Source organism: Panthera pardus, unplaced genomic scaffold (assembly GCF_024362965.1).
Source record: "Panthera pardus isolate Hobbes unplaced genomic scaffold, ASM2436296v1 HiC_scaffold_11, whole genome shotgun sequence".
In the NCBI taxonomy this organism is placed as follows: domain Eukaryota; kingdom Metazoa; phylum Chordata; class Mammalia; order Carnivora; family Felidae; genus Panthera; species Panthera pardus.
Window position 1 is genome coordinate 82,025,776 of NW_026526666.1, and position 18,308 is coordinate 82,044,083.

The 18,308-nt window shown below is 40.1% G+C and overlaps 1 protein-coding gene across 2 annotated transcripts in view; it reads right to left on the reverse strand.

Moving 5' to 3' along the window:
• RBBP4 (RB binding protein 4, chromatin remodeling factor) overlaps positions 1-18,306 on the reverse strand; it is a 21,941-nt gene extending 3,635 nt beyond the window's left edge. The window contains exons 1-11 of one of the 2 annotated variants that reach the window (XM_019429814.2): positions 18,144-18,306; positions 17,407-17,554; positions 12,323-12,468; positions 5,207-5,380; positions 4,740-4,855; positions 4,462-4,622; positions 4,239-4,365; positions 4,024-4,101; positions 2,155-2,231; positions 1,991-2,048; positions 1,790-1,900 (exon numbers count right to left, since the gene is read on the reverse strand). In XM_019429814.2, the coding sequence (XP_019285359.1) occupies positions 1,790-1,900; positions 1,991-2,048; positions 2,155-2,231; positions 4,024-4,101; positions 4,239-4,365; positions 4,462-4,622; positions 4,740-4,855; positions 5,207-5,380; positions 12,323-12,468; positions 17,407-17,554; positions 18,144-18,159 (1,212 nt within the window). In that variant the 5' untranslated portion in view covers positions 18,160-18,306. Of the gene's footprint in view, positions 1-1,789; positions 1,901-1,990; positions 2,049-2,154; positions 2,232-4,023; positions 4,102-4,238; positions 4,366-4,461; positions 4,623-4,739; positions 4,856-5,206; positions 5,381-12,322; positions 12,469-17,406; positions 17,555-17,695; positions 17,715-18,143 lie in introns of those variants that run through there. The other variant, XM_053898024.1, reaches the window with a different exon arrangement.
• Between the last annotated feature and the right edge of the window lie 2 nt (positions 18,307-18,308).

Here is an 18,308-nt window from a genome sequence, read left to right on the forward strand (position 1 = left end):
ATACCAACCACATTTTGACAAATAGCCTTCTAAATAGTTACACATAATTTTTAAAAAATGTTTATCTTTGAGAGTGCACGCGTGTAGGCACACCCAGGCACCCCTAATTAAACACTAGCTACAATAATTTTAACATGAGGGATTACAGCATGCTATTGTTCTACAATCTGCCCTTTTCCTACTTAAAATGTCATGGGTATCTTATAAAAACAAAGCACATTTCTTTTTGATACATAATATTCCAAAGTACAGATACACCACACAATATGTTAATCTCAGGAGCACCTGAGCTGGGTGGCTCAGTCAGTTAAAACATTGGACTTCCGCTCAGGTCATGATCTCATGGTTTGTGAGTTCAAGCCCTGTGTCCAGCTCTATGCGAACAGCTGACAGCCTGGAGCCTGCTTTGAATTCTGTGTCTCCCTCTCCCTCTGCCCCTCCCCCACTCACGCTATTTTAAAACTAAAATAAACATTTAAAAAAATCTGTGGTAAACACATAAAATTTACCATCTTGGGGTGCCTGGATGGCTAAGGCAGTTAAATATCTGATTCTTAATTCTGACTCAGGTCACGATCCCAGTTTGTGGGACTGAGTGTCAGGATCAGGGCTGACACCACAGAGCCCGCTTGGGATTCTCATTCTCCCCCTCTCAGCCCCTCCCCCACTTGCACACATGCTCTCTCTCTCCAAAAAAACTTATGAAAAATATCTTAAATTTACCATCTTAACCACTTTTTAAAAGCATTTCATTTTTGAGACAGTGTGAGTGGGGAAGGGGCAAGGGACACAGCAGATCCAAAGTGGGCTCTGCACTGATAGCAGTGAGCCTGATGCGGGGCTTGAACTCACCTAACCAGGAGATCATGACCTGAGCTGAAGTGAGACACTCGACCGACTGAGTCACCCAGACACCCCCATGTGAATCATTATTAAGTGTACGGTTCAGAGGCATTAAGCCCATTCACCTTATGTCTAACTATCAACCACCATCCATCTCCAGAAGGCAAGTGTTTCTAACTCTGCTATATATTAGACATCATAGTTATCTTTTATTAAATTCCAAGCTCTCTGAAAATTCAAAGAATTGACCTCAATCACCTCCAGCTGGGGTATAAAGGGCAGGGATGTTTTCAGCATCTACTAAAATTTCATGGAGAAATGATAGTATTTGATGCTGTGCCACTGTGGTAGGCATGTGCTGGGCATGTTCATAAGCCACTTCAAAGGAATGCCATTCTCAAAGATTCAACTGCCAGCAAAGAGGGGAAAGCAGAAGGCAAGCCAACAGCAAGGAGGTTATTATAGTCTAGAAAGTAGTAGTAAGAATCTGACAAAAACTAGGGTGTGTAGTAGAAACAGGAAAGTAGGTATGTAAGTGTGTATTCTGTAAGAGGAGTATAGATATGACCCTGCAGACAGACAATGTTAAACCTGGTAAGTGAACTAGACTTAGAAGTCTAGTGATAATAGAAAACTCTTGAGTTTTCAAGTTGGAAGACCTGGAGAAGACACTAGAGCCATATAGGAAACAGGAAAATCAGGAGGAAAGGGGAGTAAGGTAAAGGGGGAGAGAAGTTTGGTTTCTTTGAGTTTGAAACACCACTGGGACAAGGAGATAAAGGTAACAAGCAGACACTTGAAAATGATAATGTACAGCTAAGTGCTAAAGTCATACTCAGGAATAAACTGACCAGAGAGGCCAGTGGTATTCATTAAAGTCTATAAATATGAAGTGACACTACACCTCATTTACCTAACCTCCCCCAAATAAATGATTAACACTTACCATTTGCCAAACCTGCATGATATTATCTTCTGATACAGAACAAATCACCCAAGGTTCATTGGGATTCCAGGAGAAATCAGATATCTTGGCAGTGTGACCACCATGAATAAACTGCAAGAGGGAGAAAAACAAAGATATGAGGAACAGATAGAGGACAATAAATACAGACTATTTCAATACTACTCAGTGTGCGTAACATACCAACAATTCTGGTGGCCCATCTTCTGCATCTTCTGGGGATTGTTCCTCTCCAATTTTACTAACACAAGAAAATTTTTATAAGTTAAAACATTTATCCTGAGTAACTAATTTGGGAAAGTATAAATAAAGTTAACTCCACAAAAAGTAACTAACACAAGATTTACCTTAAATCCCAGACGTTCAGTCTGCGATCAGTACCACTGGAAGCCAAAATAGTCTCATTGTGAGGCGACCACTGAACCTATAGTAAGAATGAAGGAAACAGAAAAGCGTTTAGAAAATTCAGGGAGAGGGGCACCTAGGTGGCTCAGTCAGTAAGCATTCGACTTCAGCTCAGGTTGTGATCTCACGGTTCATGAGTTCGAGCCCCACGTCGGGCTCTGTGCTGACAGCTCAGAGCCTGGAGCCTGCTTCCGATTCTGTGTCTCCTTCTCTCTCTGTTCCTCCCCCACTCACGTTCTGTCTCTCTCTCTCAAAAAACAAATAAACATTAAAAAAAAAATTAAAAATTGAGGTGAAAATACCTAAATTATATTTAACAATTAAAACATTTTGTAAATAAAAGAAGAAATCAACGTATTTTAGATGTTATAAAACTTGACAGCTAGATAATATTGTTTCTTATATGGAAATAATCTATCACTAAACCTAGGAAGTCAGCTTTTGTTCTTTCTCACTTTACATGTATGTATTTTAAAGATTTTTAAACTTTAAAGTAGGCTCCACACCCAAAGTGGGGCTTGCACACACGACCCCCAGATCAAGAGTTGCATGCTCCACCAACTGAGCCAGCCAAGTGCTCATCTTATATTTTTGAGGATCTGATCTTATCTATTCTTACTAATTCTGGCTTCTGGCTGAATGTAATCCAATTCTGACCTTAGAACCAAAATGCAAAACACATACACACAATATCTATTTTCTCAAATACTTACTATGAATTCAGCACTATAAAACTGATAAAAAATGACTTACAATAATGACTTTATTAAAGTAAGCTACTACACACACAACAAAATCACATATTGTTACACTGTTTGATAAGAAAGTCCTAGGTTCACGGTACGGATAAGAGTGCATTAGTGACCAATCCTTAGGGAGGAATTTAGACATACTCCTGGCAAGAATACCATTACAGGCAAGGACAAAGAGACAGAGTAAAGACAAAATGTTCACTGGAGAGGCTGAGAGTAGAAAATAAGGTTAAGTGAGACTAAGTGCATGGGAAAATGGCTCACCTAGAGACTAGTTCAGAGGCCACTTTCACACAACCAAAATTAAATTTGACCACTTTTAGGTTCTTAACACCTGACCATCTTTTATTATGGTGACTCTAAATGGGCCTTTCCTTGCTACAGAATTGTAAGCTCTTTGACAGCAAAGACTAGAACATATTCCTCAGTTTTCCAGCAATAAGCTTTGAACATAGTGCAACATTTCTTGACTGAGTCAGTTTTTCCAGATTAAGAAAGGAGCTTAAACTCATGAGGCAGGAAACATGGGAGCTAGCACTTTAGGCTTCAACTACAAAATCAACAGACATGGTAAGTTCTGGAAATAAGGTAAGAGACAAGCGTCAGAGACAAGAATAAAATCAGACCCTAATTTTCCTTCTTTTTTTTTTTTTTGGTTTAATTTTTTAAGTTTATTTATTTTGAGAGAGAGAAAGAGGGAGGGAGGGAAGGGCAGACAGGGAAGGAGATGGAGAATCCCAAACAGGCGTGCAGCCTGACGCGGGGCTTGAACTCACTAACTGGGAGATCATGATCTGAGCCAAAGTCGGACACCTAAACGACTGAGCCACCCAGGCGTCCCCAGGCACTAATTTTCTTAATACCTCAAGAATATAAGTGGCCAATGACCAGTTTGAGGAAGTATAGAAATAACAATCCCAATTCCTACAGAGATTAGCATAGACATGTAGAAGGTTTTTATTATTTATAGTAATGGGATAAGCCACAAGTGTGCTTACTCACACATCCAGGTTTTCCTTAAAGAAAAAAAAAAAAAAAAAGCATGTTAGTTTCTCTTACTTGGAATATTTCATCCTTATGTGATTCAAAGGAATGCAACTTAAGTTTCAGATTTCTCAGATCCCACAAAGCAACGGTCTACATACAAAAAGGAAAGCAAGAACAATAAATTTTTTTTTAATGAGAAGAAATTCCGTAACTAAAAGATCTCTATGCATTCAAAGGAAGCCAGAGAAATTCACCCTCTGTTTTTTCTTAAAATAAAACAAACTGACCTTGTCAGCTGATCCTGTGGCAAGAATGAACTCACTGTAAGGATTGAAAGATAGGCAGTTCACTTCAGCAGTGTGAGCATCAACTGAGTGGCTTGGTTTGGAAGTATTGTTTGAACGAGTATCCCAGCTTTGATAAAAAAGAAAAAACAGGAAAAAAGCTTAAAATAGGTAACAATATAAAACTTAGATAACAAAGAAAAAATTAAAACACGATTCTACTCACATCATAAGTTTCTGATCATCAGCAACTGACCCAAACAGAGACTCATGGAGCAGATGCCAGGAAACGTCTTCTACTACTGCTGTATGCCCTGTAAAGATGGTCTTCGCATCCACAACTTTTCCTTCCTTTGGAACAGCACTGATGTCCCAGAGGCAGATGGTCTTAAATGTAAAATTAACTATTATATAAATGGAAGATTCTCACTTTCCCACACACCCCAGAAAAGAAACCAACTGATAACTAGCCCAGATTTGCTTCAAAATGGGAAGGATACGCACATGGTCATCTGAAGCACTAAGTAAGTGCCCACTGAGATTTGGGTTCCAAGAAAGCCCATAGCCTTCCTTCTGATGTCCACGGAGACGCAGGTCGGGGTTGCACTCACCAGAAGGGTCTGCAAAGTAACAGACATATCAAGACTATCCAGAGCTCACTTCCTCCTTGGGTCTACTAAACATAATGGAATTTTGATCAAGAGTTTGAAGGCTCTTCATATCTACAGCGATACAGACCCATTATGATCAAAGACAGAATGCTTAAAATTAAAATAAGCATCACTCTATTCTGTGTAAAAAAGCACTTTTTTCCCCACCTGGGTAAGCAGAATGAAGAATACCACACATACCAGTATAAATCACCAGTATAAATTATACAAAGAATAACAAGCAATTAAATTCCAATTGAGTGGAGCAATGTATTCCCACAGCGACTCATTATCTGTATTTGAACTAAAGAGGGCAGGTACCTGGTTTGGAAGGATGTTTGGTATAGTCAAAAACAAGAACATCGCTGGATGGAGTCTTTGTTGCAATGATGCAAGGGTTCTGGGGCATATAGCGTGCCCTGTTTACTTCTCCTTCATGGTTGATCTTGATCTCTATTTCAATTTTTCCACTAACTGAGCCAAAACCTCCAAATTCTGTAAATAAGAAATTGCAAATGAGGACAAAGCAAGAGATACCCTATGTCACTCAAATGATGACACAGGCCAAGTTTGCTTTTTATCAGCAAACTGATGTAAGAGAAGTAATCTAGACATTTGTCAGCAGTATAAAGTGTTTTCACACCTTTTATTGATTCTTATTGCAATACTACACAGTAGGGAACAGTTAATATCCTCAGAATTTTTACAAAGAAAAACAGAAATTTGGAGTACCTCCATTAATGTGTTCCTAGTGACATGACTTTGGCAGAACCTAATGTGAATCCCCATTTTTTGATTCCCAGTCTAGTATTCTTTCAGCCATAACTACACCAACTCTGGAGAGTTGTATAATTAATAAATATATATGCTATCTAAAAGTAGGAACACTATACCAATTCCACTTCAAAAGTAGGTTCTTGGGGTGCTTTGGTGGCTCAGTTTGTTAAGCATTCAACTTCAAGTCAGGTCATGATCTCACTCACTGCTGTCAGCGCAGAGCCTGCTTCAGATTGTCTCCCTCTCTCTGTCCCTCCCCTGCTGGAGTTCTCCCTCTCCCTCTCTCAAAAATAATAAACAAATCAAAAAGCAGATTCTCAAGCAATTAAAAAATTTTTTTAACCTTTATTTATTATTTTTGAGAGGCAAAAAGAGACAGTGTGCAAGCAGGGGAGGGGCAGAGAGAGACAGGGAGACAGAATCCGAAGGAGGCTCCAGGCTCTCAGCACACAGCCCGACATGGGGATCAAACCCACAAACTGTGAGATCATGACCTGTGCTGAAGTTAGACGCTTAACCGAATGAACCACCCAAACACCCGTCAATAATCAATTTTTAAATCTCACTTAAAATACCGAAAGTGCTGAATAAACAGAACCTAAGTTACTATTTTAATGAATATTAGAGTACACAGTATGCCAGGTACTAAAGAGTTCTTCCTATACCATTTATTTGAAGACCTAGTTTGGAATGTCCTTTCTGAAATACCATCACACCATTATCTTTTCCCTATACCATTTCTTTTAGTCCAGTGACAAAACACAGAGCCCAAGAGGTAGTTTCGTTTTCCTAACCCCCACTTACATATGCCAACCATGATCCTTAGCTGAAATAAACCAGGCAAAGAATAGATAAAAACATTTCTTATTCACATTTGACTACTGTATGCACTTAGTTCTCCCAAGTGTCACCATAAAATGTATAACAATATAATTTGTGATTATGTAAATCTTGGCAAAGCAACATACAAACAAACAAAGGTAGTTAACTATCACTCAAAGAATTACAAAAGGCAGAATAAGATATCTAAGTAAGAGTCGGATGTTGGCCTAACTGCCACTTAGCTTAGTGATTTGGGGGAAGACCTTCAATTTCACTGAGCCTCAAATACTTTATTCATAAAGCAAAGCTGTGAAATTAACTCGTAAATGAAAATGCTGTCAAGAGTACTGTTACTAAGTGTTACACTTTTAAGGACAAAAAAAAAATTTTTTTAAGTTTATTTGGGAGGGTGGCAGGGAGAGGGAAAATCCCCAAAAGGCTCTGTGCTGCCAGTGTTGAGCCCAACATGGGGCTTGATCTCATGAACAGTGATCACGGCCTGAGCTGAAACCAAGAGTTAGACAGTTAACCAACTGAACCACCCAGGCACCCCAGGACCAAAATCTTTTTAAAAAGCAAGGATATAGATGGGTAATATGGCTGGCAGATTAGATAACTTTCAACTTCCAAGTTAACTTTTAGACGTTGAAATGCAAATGTTTCATACAGGCTAAAAATCTAAAAATAAAAGCTCAAAATAGACACTAAAAGAGAAAAAAAAAACATGTTACATGAATTTTCCCCCAGAACTCTAGACCATGAGCATCTATGATGTAAAAAAAGAAGGCATGATAGGATGTGATTGCAAGGAACTTTCAGTCCAAACACACAGAGATAAAATGTAACTACAGATGACTATGACAAAAAAGCAGAACTACCAGAAAACAGATACCAATAACAAGGGAAGAACAACAGCTGGCACAGAGCCTGCAGAGCAAGGGTATTAACTACAGAATGTGGGGTATTTTGGTGTGGGATACATACTAAACAGAGGAACTCTAACTGTGGATAAAGTACAGTAATAAGTCAGCTTAGAGGATTCACAACTGAGTTTTTGTGAAGATGATGACTTATCAATTTAAAAAATAATTAGGGGTTCTCAAGTTAAAGCTGGTATATGAAAGGCCAAAACTGAAATAGGAAAGATTGAGGTATCAATGTACAATAATTAAATGGCTATCAAAGTCCAGTTATATTTCTATTTTGTTTGCTTCTCTCCATATAAAATGGTATTAAAAAAACTTGAGCTATAATGTAGTATAAGTGCCTAGTTTGACAAATTTTTACAAATGTATACACTAGGAAAACCACCACCCAGATCAAAATACAGAAATTTCCAGCCTCCCAGAAGGTACTATCGTGTCCCTCCCAGCCAGTATTTTCCCCAACAAACTAGGTAACCGGCACTGACTTCTACCTCTAAGCCACTCTTTCAGCCCATAAAAACCTTTTCACTATAAAGAGTAAACTCTAATATCCGTTAACTATCTCATCATGATTTAATAATAGTTTATTATGTATAATTCAGACAAAAGACTAAAAGATATCTTAAGAAAAAAATTCCCCAAACAAGTTGCTAGAAATAAACTTGATATTGGACGATCTTGGTAACAGAGTCATTTAAACGTAAATTTTAGAGGCACCTGGGCGGCTCAGTCAGTTGTGACTTGATCTTACAGTTAGTAGGTTCAAGCCCCAAGCCCTAAACCCCACAATGGGCTTTGCGCTGACAGAGTGGTGTCTGCTTCAGATTGTGTCTCCTTCTCTTTGTCCTTCCTCTGCTTGCTTGTGTGCACTTGCTCTCTCTCAAAAATAAGTATTAATAAAAATTTTTTACATCTAATCTATTTTATAAGGGCTTAAAACGTGACTATAGCCAGGCTGAACCTAATATAAACACAAATTATTTTAACGTCAAAACAAGACTAAGTCAGTTTTTAGTTTTCACTTTGGAAGTTCAATGATCTTTTGAAGCTATCTGACACCAATTACCCAAAACCAAATGGGGTCAAGTGGATGGTAACTCATTACAATAGTTCAATCTGAGAGTCCAGGACATTTCATCTGAGAGTGAGAGAGACTAGTAAGCTATCTACTTCACCACCACCCAAGAGACACTATGATATTATGTACTTCCATCATTGTTAAGACCATATGGAGAGAAGCCTATCCAGTGATCTGAAGATGGGGGAGAGAGAGGGAAGGGAAGTAAAGAGAAGAGGGAGAAATGGGAGATAAGCTATGTAACCTTAGGGCAAGTTACGAAACATCTATGACTATCAGTTTCCTTGTGAGGATTAAATAGGATGATTTATATAGTGGTACAAATATAATTACTGGTATTTTATTTTATTTATTTTTATTTTTATTTTTTTCAACGTTTTTTATTTATTTTTGGGACAGAGAGAGACAGAGCATGAACGGGGGAGGGGCAGAGAGAGAGGGAGACACAGAATCGGAAACAGGCTCCAGGCTCCAAGCCATCAGCCCAGAGCCTGACGCGGGGCTCGAACTCACGGACCGCGAGATCGTGACCTGGCTGAAGTCGGACGCTTAACCGACTGCGCCACCCAGGCGCCCCAATTACTGGTATTTTAAATTGTTTCTCCATAATTAAACATTAATTAAGGGGGATGAAGCAAAAATTGGCTTGATGCTGTTCAAAAAACTCAATTACCAGAAAAAGACTTGAGTATATATGTTAAAAAATGCCACTTCTAAAACCAGTGAAGAAAACAATTTGCCAGCAAATGGTTTTTAAAAAATTGGTGGGGTGCCTGGGTAGCTCAGTTGGCTAATAAGTTTCCAACTCTTGATTTTGGCTCAGGTCTTGATCTCACAGTAGGATTGAGCCCCTCATGGGGCTTCGAGCTGACAGTGCAGGGTCTGCTTGGGATTCTCTTTCTCCCTCTCTCTCTGTCCCTCCCCTGCTCAGGCATGGGCTCTCAAAATAAACAAACATTAAAAAAAAAAAAAAAAAACATTTAAAAAATAAATAAAGTAAGATAAAAAATTGCTAACCACTTAGAAAAATGCTTAGATTCCTACCCTGTACCCAATACCAAAACAAATACCAGGAAGATTATAGTTTTAATGGTTAAAACATAAGTACCAGAAAACAACAGCTAAATATTTTAAAATCTTGGAATGATGAAGGCATTTCAAAGAATGACACAATATCTGAAGGACATCAGAGAAAAGTTGGACAGGTAAATCCAATGCTGCCGAGGGCATGGAGAAACATACAAGTACGATTGCTATTGGTGGGATTGAATGTTTTTTGGAGGGCAGTTTTGCTCTGATTGGCCTTCCACTTAGAAAATTTATCCTGTAATGGGGCGCCTGGGTGGCTCAGTTGGTTAAGCATCTGACTTCGGCTCAGGTCATGATCTCACTGTGAGTTAGAGCCCCATGTCGGGCTCTGTGCTGACAGCTCAGAGCCTGGAGCCTGCTTTGGATTCTGTGTCTCCCTCTTTCTCTGCTTCTGCCCCACTCATGCTGTCTCTCTCAAGAATGAATAAACATCGAAAAAAAAAAAATTAAAAAAGAAAAACAAAACTTATTCTATAGTAAAACTATAAAGGACATATGGTACAAGTACTGTTTTTGAAGTCCGAAAATTGGAAACCACCTAAATGTCAAATAAGGGATAGTTAATTATGACACAGTATACAACCATCAAAAGGAAATTATGTCTAAACAAAACAAAACAAAACAAAAAAGGAGCTATGTCTTACACAAAAAGATGTTCATCAGGCCAGAAAAGCCTATTCTATGCTGTATCCCTAGTACCAAGGAAAAACCCTGGCATTCAGTATTTGCTTTGATTTTTAAAATAATTTATTACATTACCCATCAGAATATTGCTTTGTCACTAAACCAAAAATCCTATTTCAAAACAATTTATCTTCATTTTTTTTAAAGATTTTAATTAAATTTTTTCATGTTTATTTAGAGAGAGAGAGAGAGAACACACGCAAGTGAGGGAGGGTCAGAGAGAGAGGGAGATACAGAATTCAAAGCAGCCTCCAGGCTCTGAGCTGTCAGCACAGAGCCTGATGCAGGGCTTGAACTCCCGAACCGTGAGATCATGACCTGAGCTCCAGTCACACGCTTAACCGACTGAGCCACCCAGGCGCCCCACAATTTATCTTCATTTAATAAAAAGGAAATTAATGCTCAGAGAGGCTAAATGATTTATCCAAAACCACACAGCTAGTGAGAGGCATAACAGGATCTCAAGCCAAAAATCTTCAGATTCTTAGGTTCAGTGCCCCCCCCCCCCCAACACTAATGCTTATCAAGAAAATAACTTCCCAATAATCATATCACATATACTTGGGTCAGTGACACAAAATCATGTTTGCAGATCATTACCTTAAGAACTTACTACTTTGCATTCTGTATCACCCTAAGGCAAATATGGAGTAATCCAAAGATTAACTGCACAGAACGATCCTGGCAAATAACTGGAGGGAGCTCAAAAGAACTTAGATAAAAAAATGGATTCTGCTAGTCAGGAGAAATCTAAGGAAAGAAACATTAAACATCCTTTTTTTTAAAAAGATCGCAAATCTCAGTAAGAGTGTATCTTTTACCTCTTGGTACTAACTTGCGTTCAAGGGTAACAACAAAGGTAACTCACCCATTTCCACCTCTACTAAAAGGGAAAAAGTATTTAGTTAAACCCTTAGGTCATCTCCTAAAAATAGGATACAATTAAATGGCTCATTTCATTTTTTTTTTTTTTAATTTTTTTTTTCAACGTTTTTTTTTTTTTTATTTTTTTATTTTTGGGACAGAGAGAGACAGAGCATGAACAGGGGAGGGGCAGAGAGAGAGGGAGACACAGAATCGGAAACAGGCTCCAGGCTCCGAGCCATCAGCCCAGAGCCTGACGCGGGGCTCGAACTCACGGACCGCGAGATCGTGACCTGGCTGAAATCGGACGCTTAACCGACTGCGCCACCCAGGCGCCCCTCATTTCATTTTTATATACATATCAAGTGCCATGGTTGTCATTTCTACCACTTCAATCTGAGAAAGCGTAATTTAAGCCAGTGTTTCTTAGTCTTTTTCCTCCAAGAAACAAGATGTTTTATAAAACATCTTTTCTGACACTCTTGATGAAATTTTAATACCATAGATATCCTGTATATTTATGTACACCATGCACATCTGTGCTTTACACATTTAAAGAATTAAGATGGTTTTCACACATCCCACTCTCTGAGAACAAATTTTCATCCCCTTGGGGGCAATTATCTCCCAAGCTGAGAATGCATGCACAAAAACAGAAATGGTAGACTTTTGGGGCACCTGGCTGGCTCAGTCAATAGAGCATGCAACTCTTAATCTCGGGGTTTTGAGTGTGAGCCCCACGTTGGGTGTAGAGATTACTTAAATTAAAAAACAATAAAAAGGGGCACCAGGGTGGCTCAGTTGGTTAAGTGTCCGACTCTTGATTTTGGCTCAGGTCATGATCTCACGGTTCATGAGTTCGAGCCCTGCGTTGGGCTGTGCTGGCAGCATGGAGCCTGCTTGGCATGTTCTCCATATCACCTCCCCCCCAAATAAATAAACATAAGGAAAACGACAACAACAAAAACCTCCTTTGTAGAGAGAGGTTTATAGAAAAGGCACAGAACCATGTTATGTGTTAAGTAGCTCTTCTGAGACTTAATATCTGTACTGCAAACCCAGGCTTTCCAAAGCTCAAAATCTTATTACTAACTTGACAGGTTAATTTATCAAACTTAACATTCGTTTCATGATACTTCAAAAATATAAAAAATATAACCCACACATTATTCCTTCTTTTGTTTTTAAGAGTCCTACCTCCTTTCTCACTATCGTAGTGGGAAGCATCAAACTGAGCATCATCGTTAGGGAGCTGCACACTGGCTATCACAAGGTGGTTTTGTTCATCCGACGTGTGTGTTCCCAGGACAAGTCGATGAATGCTGAAGTCTTTCCCTTCTGGTCTGTTAACAGCAACATATGGTCACTATTCAAATTAGCAACACTGATAGAGACAATGAAGTAGTGATATACATATACATGCAAAAAGGCACTATTAAAACCAGGTTTTGAGAGGACAAAGTCATTATGAGCCACATTTCTAACTTCTAAAAAATTTTTTTTAACGTTTATTTACTTTTGAGAGATAGCATGAGCAAAGGAGGGGCAGAGAGAGAGGAAGACACAGAATCCAAAGTAGGCTCCAGGCTCCAAGCTGTCAGCACAGAGCCCTACGCGGGGCTTGAACTCACGAATTGTGAGATCATGACCTGAGCTGAAGTCGGACACTTAACTGACTGAGCCACCCAGGCACCCCTACACATTTCTGACTTTTAATGTATCTTCCATAGAGAAGACTACATAGCACTTAATAGGACTACATAGCACTTAATTTTCTTAACTTGACAAAAAATTTATAATTACTTTGGGTAAAACATCTAAGAGAATAAAATGTGAATTAATTTCTCACCCTCCACAATGGGCTGGAGGTAAACAAAGTAATTGCTGCGTACACTAACACTTCAGGTTACTTCATTAATTTCATTAAAAGATATAGGAAAGAAAATAATTATTAGATAAACTAATTGTTCAAATATTTACTAAGTGCCTAATCAGTGACACATTGTGCCAAAAACTACGAAGTACAAAAAATGATTAAGACATGATTCATGCCCTTAAAAAACCAGGGGCAATTAATCACATATACAAATAATTAAAATACAAGTCAATAAATACATGAAACGTACATAAGAATATAAGAATTTAAAAATAAATAAATAGGGGCGCCTGGGAGGCTCAGTTGGTTAAGCAACTGACTTAGGCTCAGGTCATGATCTCACAGTTTGTTGAGTTCGAGCCCTGCGTCGGGCTCTGTGCTGATAGCTCAGAGCCTGGAGCCTGCTTCAGATTCTGTGTCTCCCTCTCTCTGCCCCTCCCTTACTCTCGCTCTGTGACTGTCTCCCAATAAATAAACGTTAAAAAAAATTTAAATAAATACATAAATAAATAAATAAGATTGCTTCTGGAATTAAAGAAGTATTCATGAAAGAGGTGATATTTGAGCAGATATCAAAATGAGAGATAAAACCTAGAAGAGACAAGGGTTTTGAAAGACAGTATTCCAAAGAAAGGGAACTGAGCAAAGGGCAGGTCTACAAAATGCCAGATATCATGTTAAACACTTACAAACCATGCATCAAAAGATGAAGATGAACTTGAGGTTTAGGAAAATTAGGCAACTTGCCTAAGATCACACAACTACTAGAGGGGCACCTGGCTGGCTCAGTTGGTAGAGCATATGGCTTTAGATCTTGGGGGTCCTGAGTTTAAACCTCACGTTGGGTGCAGAGATTACTTTAAAAATAAACAAAAGAACTCACACCTACTAGGACCAACATCCCAACTGACTTTGGACATGGCAAAATGGAAAGAGAAGGCTAGAAAGCAGATTCTAGGGTACTGAGTGCCACCTTAAGGAATTCAAGACTCTATACTATAGAGGGAACAAAGGACCATGGAAAATTTCTAAGGACACAGCACCATTTGAATTATCACAGGAGGATTAATCTGACAGTGTAAAGTAGAGGTTCTTCAAGTGTGGTATCAGGACCACCAGCATCAGCATCTAGGAACTTCATCCAGAAAGGCAAATTAAGTTCTCAGATCCACTCCAGACCTACTAAATCAGAAACCTGGAATGCAGGGCACCACAATCTATTTTACAATCCCTCCAGCTGATTACAATGCATGTTAAAGTTTGAGAACCTTTGGTCTAGATAAGAGATATTATACAAATATAATTCATTGAGGCTTATAAATGAACCATCAAGTGGAGAAAGAGAAAAACCTAGGAAATGTCAAACCAAAGTCAAGTATGATAAAGAGAAATAGGAACAATAGCAGAAAGCCGATTGGGACCTCTATGGAAAGAATATACTCAGTTTGAAAAATGTCATGTTGGGGAACCCAGTAAGATAGTTCAGAGAAGACACCAGTAGGCTGCTGAAAATTCAGGAAGAACTCAGAAATTGGGTCTAGAGATAACCAATAGAAATTCCTCTGCACAGAGGCAATAGGCATCTATATGCTACATAGAAAAAGTAGAAGAAAGAAAAGAGAATTGTCAACACAAAACTGGGAATGTCTACATTTAGACGGCTAAACAAAGAACCACAGGAAGTGGGGGAAAAAGATACTACAGAACTACAATAGTATTTTTTTTTAAAAAGATGAATAAACACCATCCCCACAAGAAAAAAAAGAAAACAAGAAGAAGACCAACAGACACAAAATATTAAACACTAAGCCAATAGGTATGCTTGCTTCTAAGTAATCCTTGTCTTAAAAAAATTAGCTTTGGGGCGCCTGGGTGGCTCAGTCGGTTAAGCGGTCGACTTCAGCTCAGGTCATGATCTCACGGTCCGTGAGTTTGAGCCCCGCATTGGGCTCTGTGCTGACAGCTCAGAGCCTGGAGCCTGCTTCAGATTCTGTGTCTCCCTCTCTCTGACCCTCCCTTGTTCATGTTCTGTCTCTCCTTGTCTCAAAAATAAATAAACGTTAAAAAAAAAAAAATTAAAAAAAAATTAGCTTTGGGGCTCCTGGGTGGCTCAGTCAGTTAAGTTTACGACTTCAGCTCAGGTCATCATCTCATGGTTTGGGAGTTTGAGCCCTTGCATCGGGCTCTGCACTGACCGGGCACAACTCTCTATCCCCCCTCCCCCACTCAAAATAAATAAACTTTAGTCTAATTCATTGCTTTCTAAATTGAGCTACTAACTACATTATATAGGAAGGTTTTTAAAAATATGGTTCCAGAATGATTTAGTAGGTATGCAGTGGCCAGTATTTGGGATCCACTGTTCCAATATGATGCATGCAGCTCATGATTGTGGAATCACCATTCAACTATTTTTCATCAATTACTCTGCCACCAGCTCCTAAATGGTTTGAACTACCATTGAGAACTCCTGACAGAAATGGCTCCACTTAACCTGAACTCAAGTAATTCTGATGATCAGTTAAACATGGGAATTCCTGGTCATGACAAAGCTTCTGACTCTAAATTTCTAGGTATTTTTTTAGAAGTTTGTTAAACATCATTAGGACAGATCTCCTCATTTTTGTTACTTTTTTTTTTTTTTTCAATGTTTTTTATTTATTTTTTTGGGACAGAGAGAGACAGAGCATGAAAGGGGGAGGGGCAGAGAGAGAGGGAGACACAGAATCGGAAACAGGCTCCAGGCTCTGAGCCATCAGCCCAGAGCCCGACGCGGGGCTCGAACTCACGGACCGCGAGATCGTGACCTGGCTGAAGTCGGAGGCTTAACCGACTGCGCCACCCAGGCGCCCCCAGATCTCCTCATTTTTAATGCCATTGTGAAGATAGCAGCCTTGTTCTTAAGTCATTAGTAAAATTTGTATCAAATTTTATTACTTGTTGAGCTGAAACATGGCCTAATTAACCATATTCTGCAAATATCTTGAATTCTAAAGGCATGAATTTTGAAGAAATGGAGTTATTTAATACACAATGTAATTTTTAAATGCTATTCTGAATAGTGAAACAGTTTTATAATAGAAAACCCATTATTCCAACAGGCACACTAGTTTTTATAAAACCTTGTATTATTTAAATTCACCTTCATCTTTGCATTGTTATTTCCTCCTGGGAGACTTTCAGGATACCCTAAATTGAGGTGATTTTTTCCTTCCTCTGATAATTTTATCTGTGCCACTCTCATGATAATTATTTTTCACTGTAATATAGTAGCCCCCCCCCCCCCTTCAGTTTGGTCAACTACAGTCCCATCCGGAAGCAGATGATCTTCCTTCTGACTTAACATCAGGTCAGTAGTAGCCTAATACTTCATCACAAGGCCCATGTCATTCACCTCACTTTATTTCATCACACGTGCATTTTATCTTCTCAACATCACAAGAAGAAGGGTGAGTACAGTGAGAAATTTTGACAGCAAGAGACCAGCTTTTATTATGGTACATTATTCACTCAGCTTTTGTTATGGTATATTATAATCATCCTGCTTTATCATTAGTCTCTTATTGTGCCTGCATTGTTTAAACTTTGTCAGTTATGCATGTATAGGAGAAAACATTAACACATAGAGTTCAGAACTATCCATGGCTTCAGGCATCCACTGGGGATCTTGGGCCATATTCCCTACAAATAAGGTTTGGGGGAGGGGAAATCTACCACACCATATACACAAGGAGTTGAGGTAGGGAAGGTGACTTATCTCAATTTGCACACCCTGATATGCGGCACCTACCAGACCCTCAATAAATGTGAGCTAAATGAAATATTATTTTATCCTCTTAGAGGTAAGCTTCGCACGTGTAAGACACACAAGTGATTAATCTTTCACTATGTATAATTCCCTTATATAAAAACCATCCCATCCTCAGGTGTTAGTTCTAAATATCCTAAGTATCTCCGTAAAACTGCTCTTAGCACATGTATCTATAATTATTAGTCTACACCAGCCTCTTCAACTAGACATGTGCTCCTTGAAGGCAGGTACCATGTCATACACATCTTTGTATTAACCAGCTACTACCTATACATTCAAACGTTTTCCTGAAAGTACTAGAATGACCCATCATGGCATTTTTGGAAAGCTGACACGTTTTACATTATTTGGCCAACTATAGTTCTAACAGGCTATTCATTTCATATCAGGAAAAGAAAACAAATTTTCCCTTATCAGCTAAGTTGCAAAATTATTTTTACATTTTATTTATTTTTTGGCCTAGAAAAAAACGTCACCAATAGGCTTTGATCACGTGCCCTCTCCAAGAGACTGGCGGAAAATAGGGAAAAATCAATGTGAGAAATCTCCACTGAGGAGGACACAACAAAATAACGTTCAAAAGATTCACGTCACCTGGTTACATCTGGAAGCCACTGTGCAGTTAGGCTAGGCCACTCCAGAGCATGGGTCATCACCAAATCGTAAAGAAAAGGGGTGTTCTTTTTCCATATTTTGTACTCTTCGTTGATCACACGTTCTTCTACTGCGTCATCAAAGGCTGCTAAAAAGTTAAAAACAAATTAAGTTAGCAAACACAAATGGAAACGGAGGAAACACTTCCAAAGCTACCGGCACAGCTCGATTCTGAAATGGAGAATTGCCTCAATCTCCCCCAGGCGGAGGTACCGACCCCCCTCCCTACCGTCGCGGGCCCGCAACCACTCTCGGGCCAGTCACTCCGTTAGGCGTTAGGGCGACGGCGTCGAGCTCGGGAGCACGCTCCGCTACGCGCTAGGTCCACGGAGCCGGCGAGGAGGCCCGAGCACCGGCCTCTGGGATAGGGAACGGCGTAGGCACTCCCGGGAGAAGCGGGCCGACCGACAGGGAGCGCGGGGAGGGACCAAACAGCCTCCGCCGCCCCCCCCACCCCCCCCACCCCGCCACTCCGGCAGCTCCACGCCGCGGCGACAGGCCTCCGCGCCGCTGGAACAGGCGCGCCGTTAGCCCGACCCGCGGGGCGATTTCTCCTCACGCCTTCGATGGTGGAGACAACACTCAAGAGTCGGGCTTGCCTTCACTGCTAGGCCCTGTCGAGGCCGCGGCGCCAGCCCGGCACCCCCGCCCTCCTGGGGCAGCCCCAGCACCCTCACCTTCCTTGTCGGCCATGGCGGGCAGGCAAGCCGGGGGGATCCCGGGGTCGAGCGTTGCGGGAGGGGCGGGGAGGCTACGGGCGCTCGCTCGGCGCGCGCGGCCTCTATTGTTTCCTGCTGCCCCTGCGTGAGGGCCGACTCGCGCACCTTCGCGCCAACACTGGC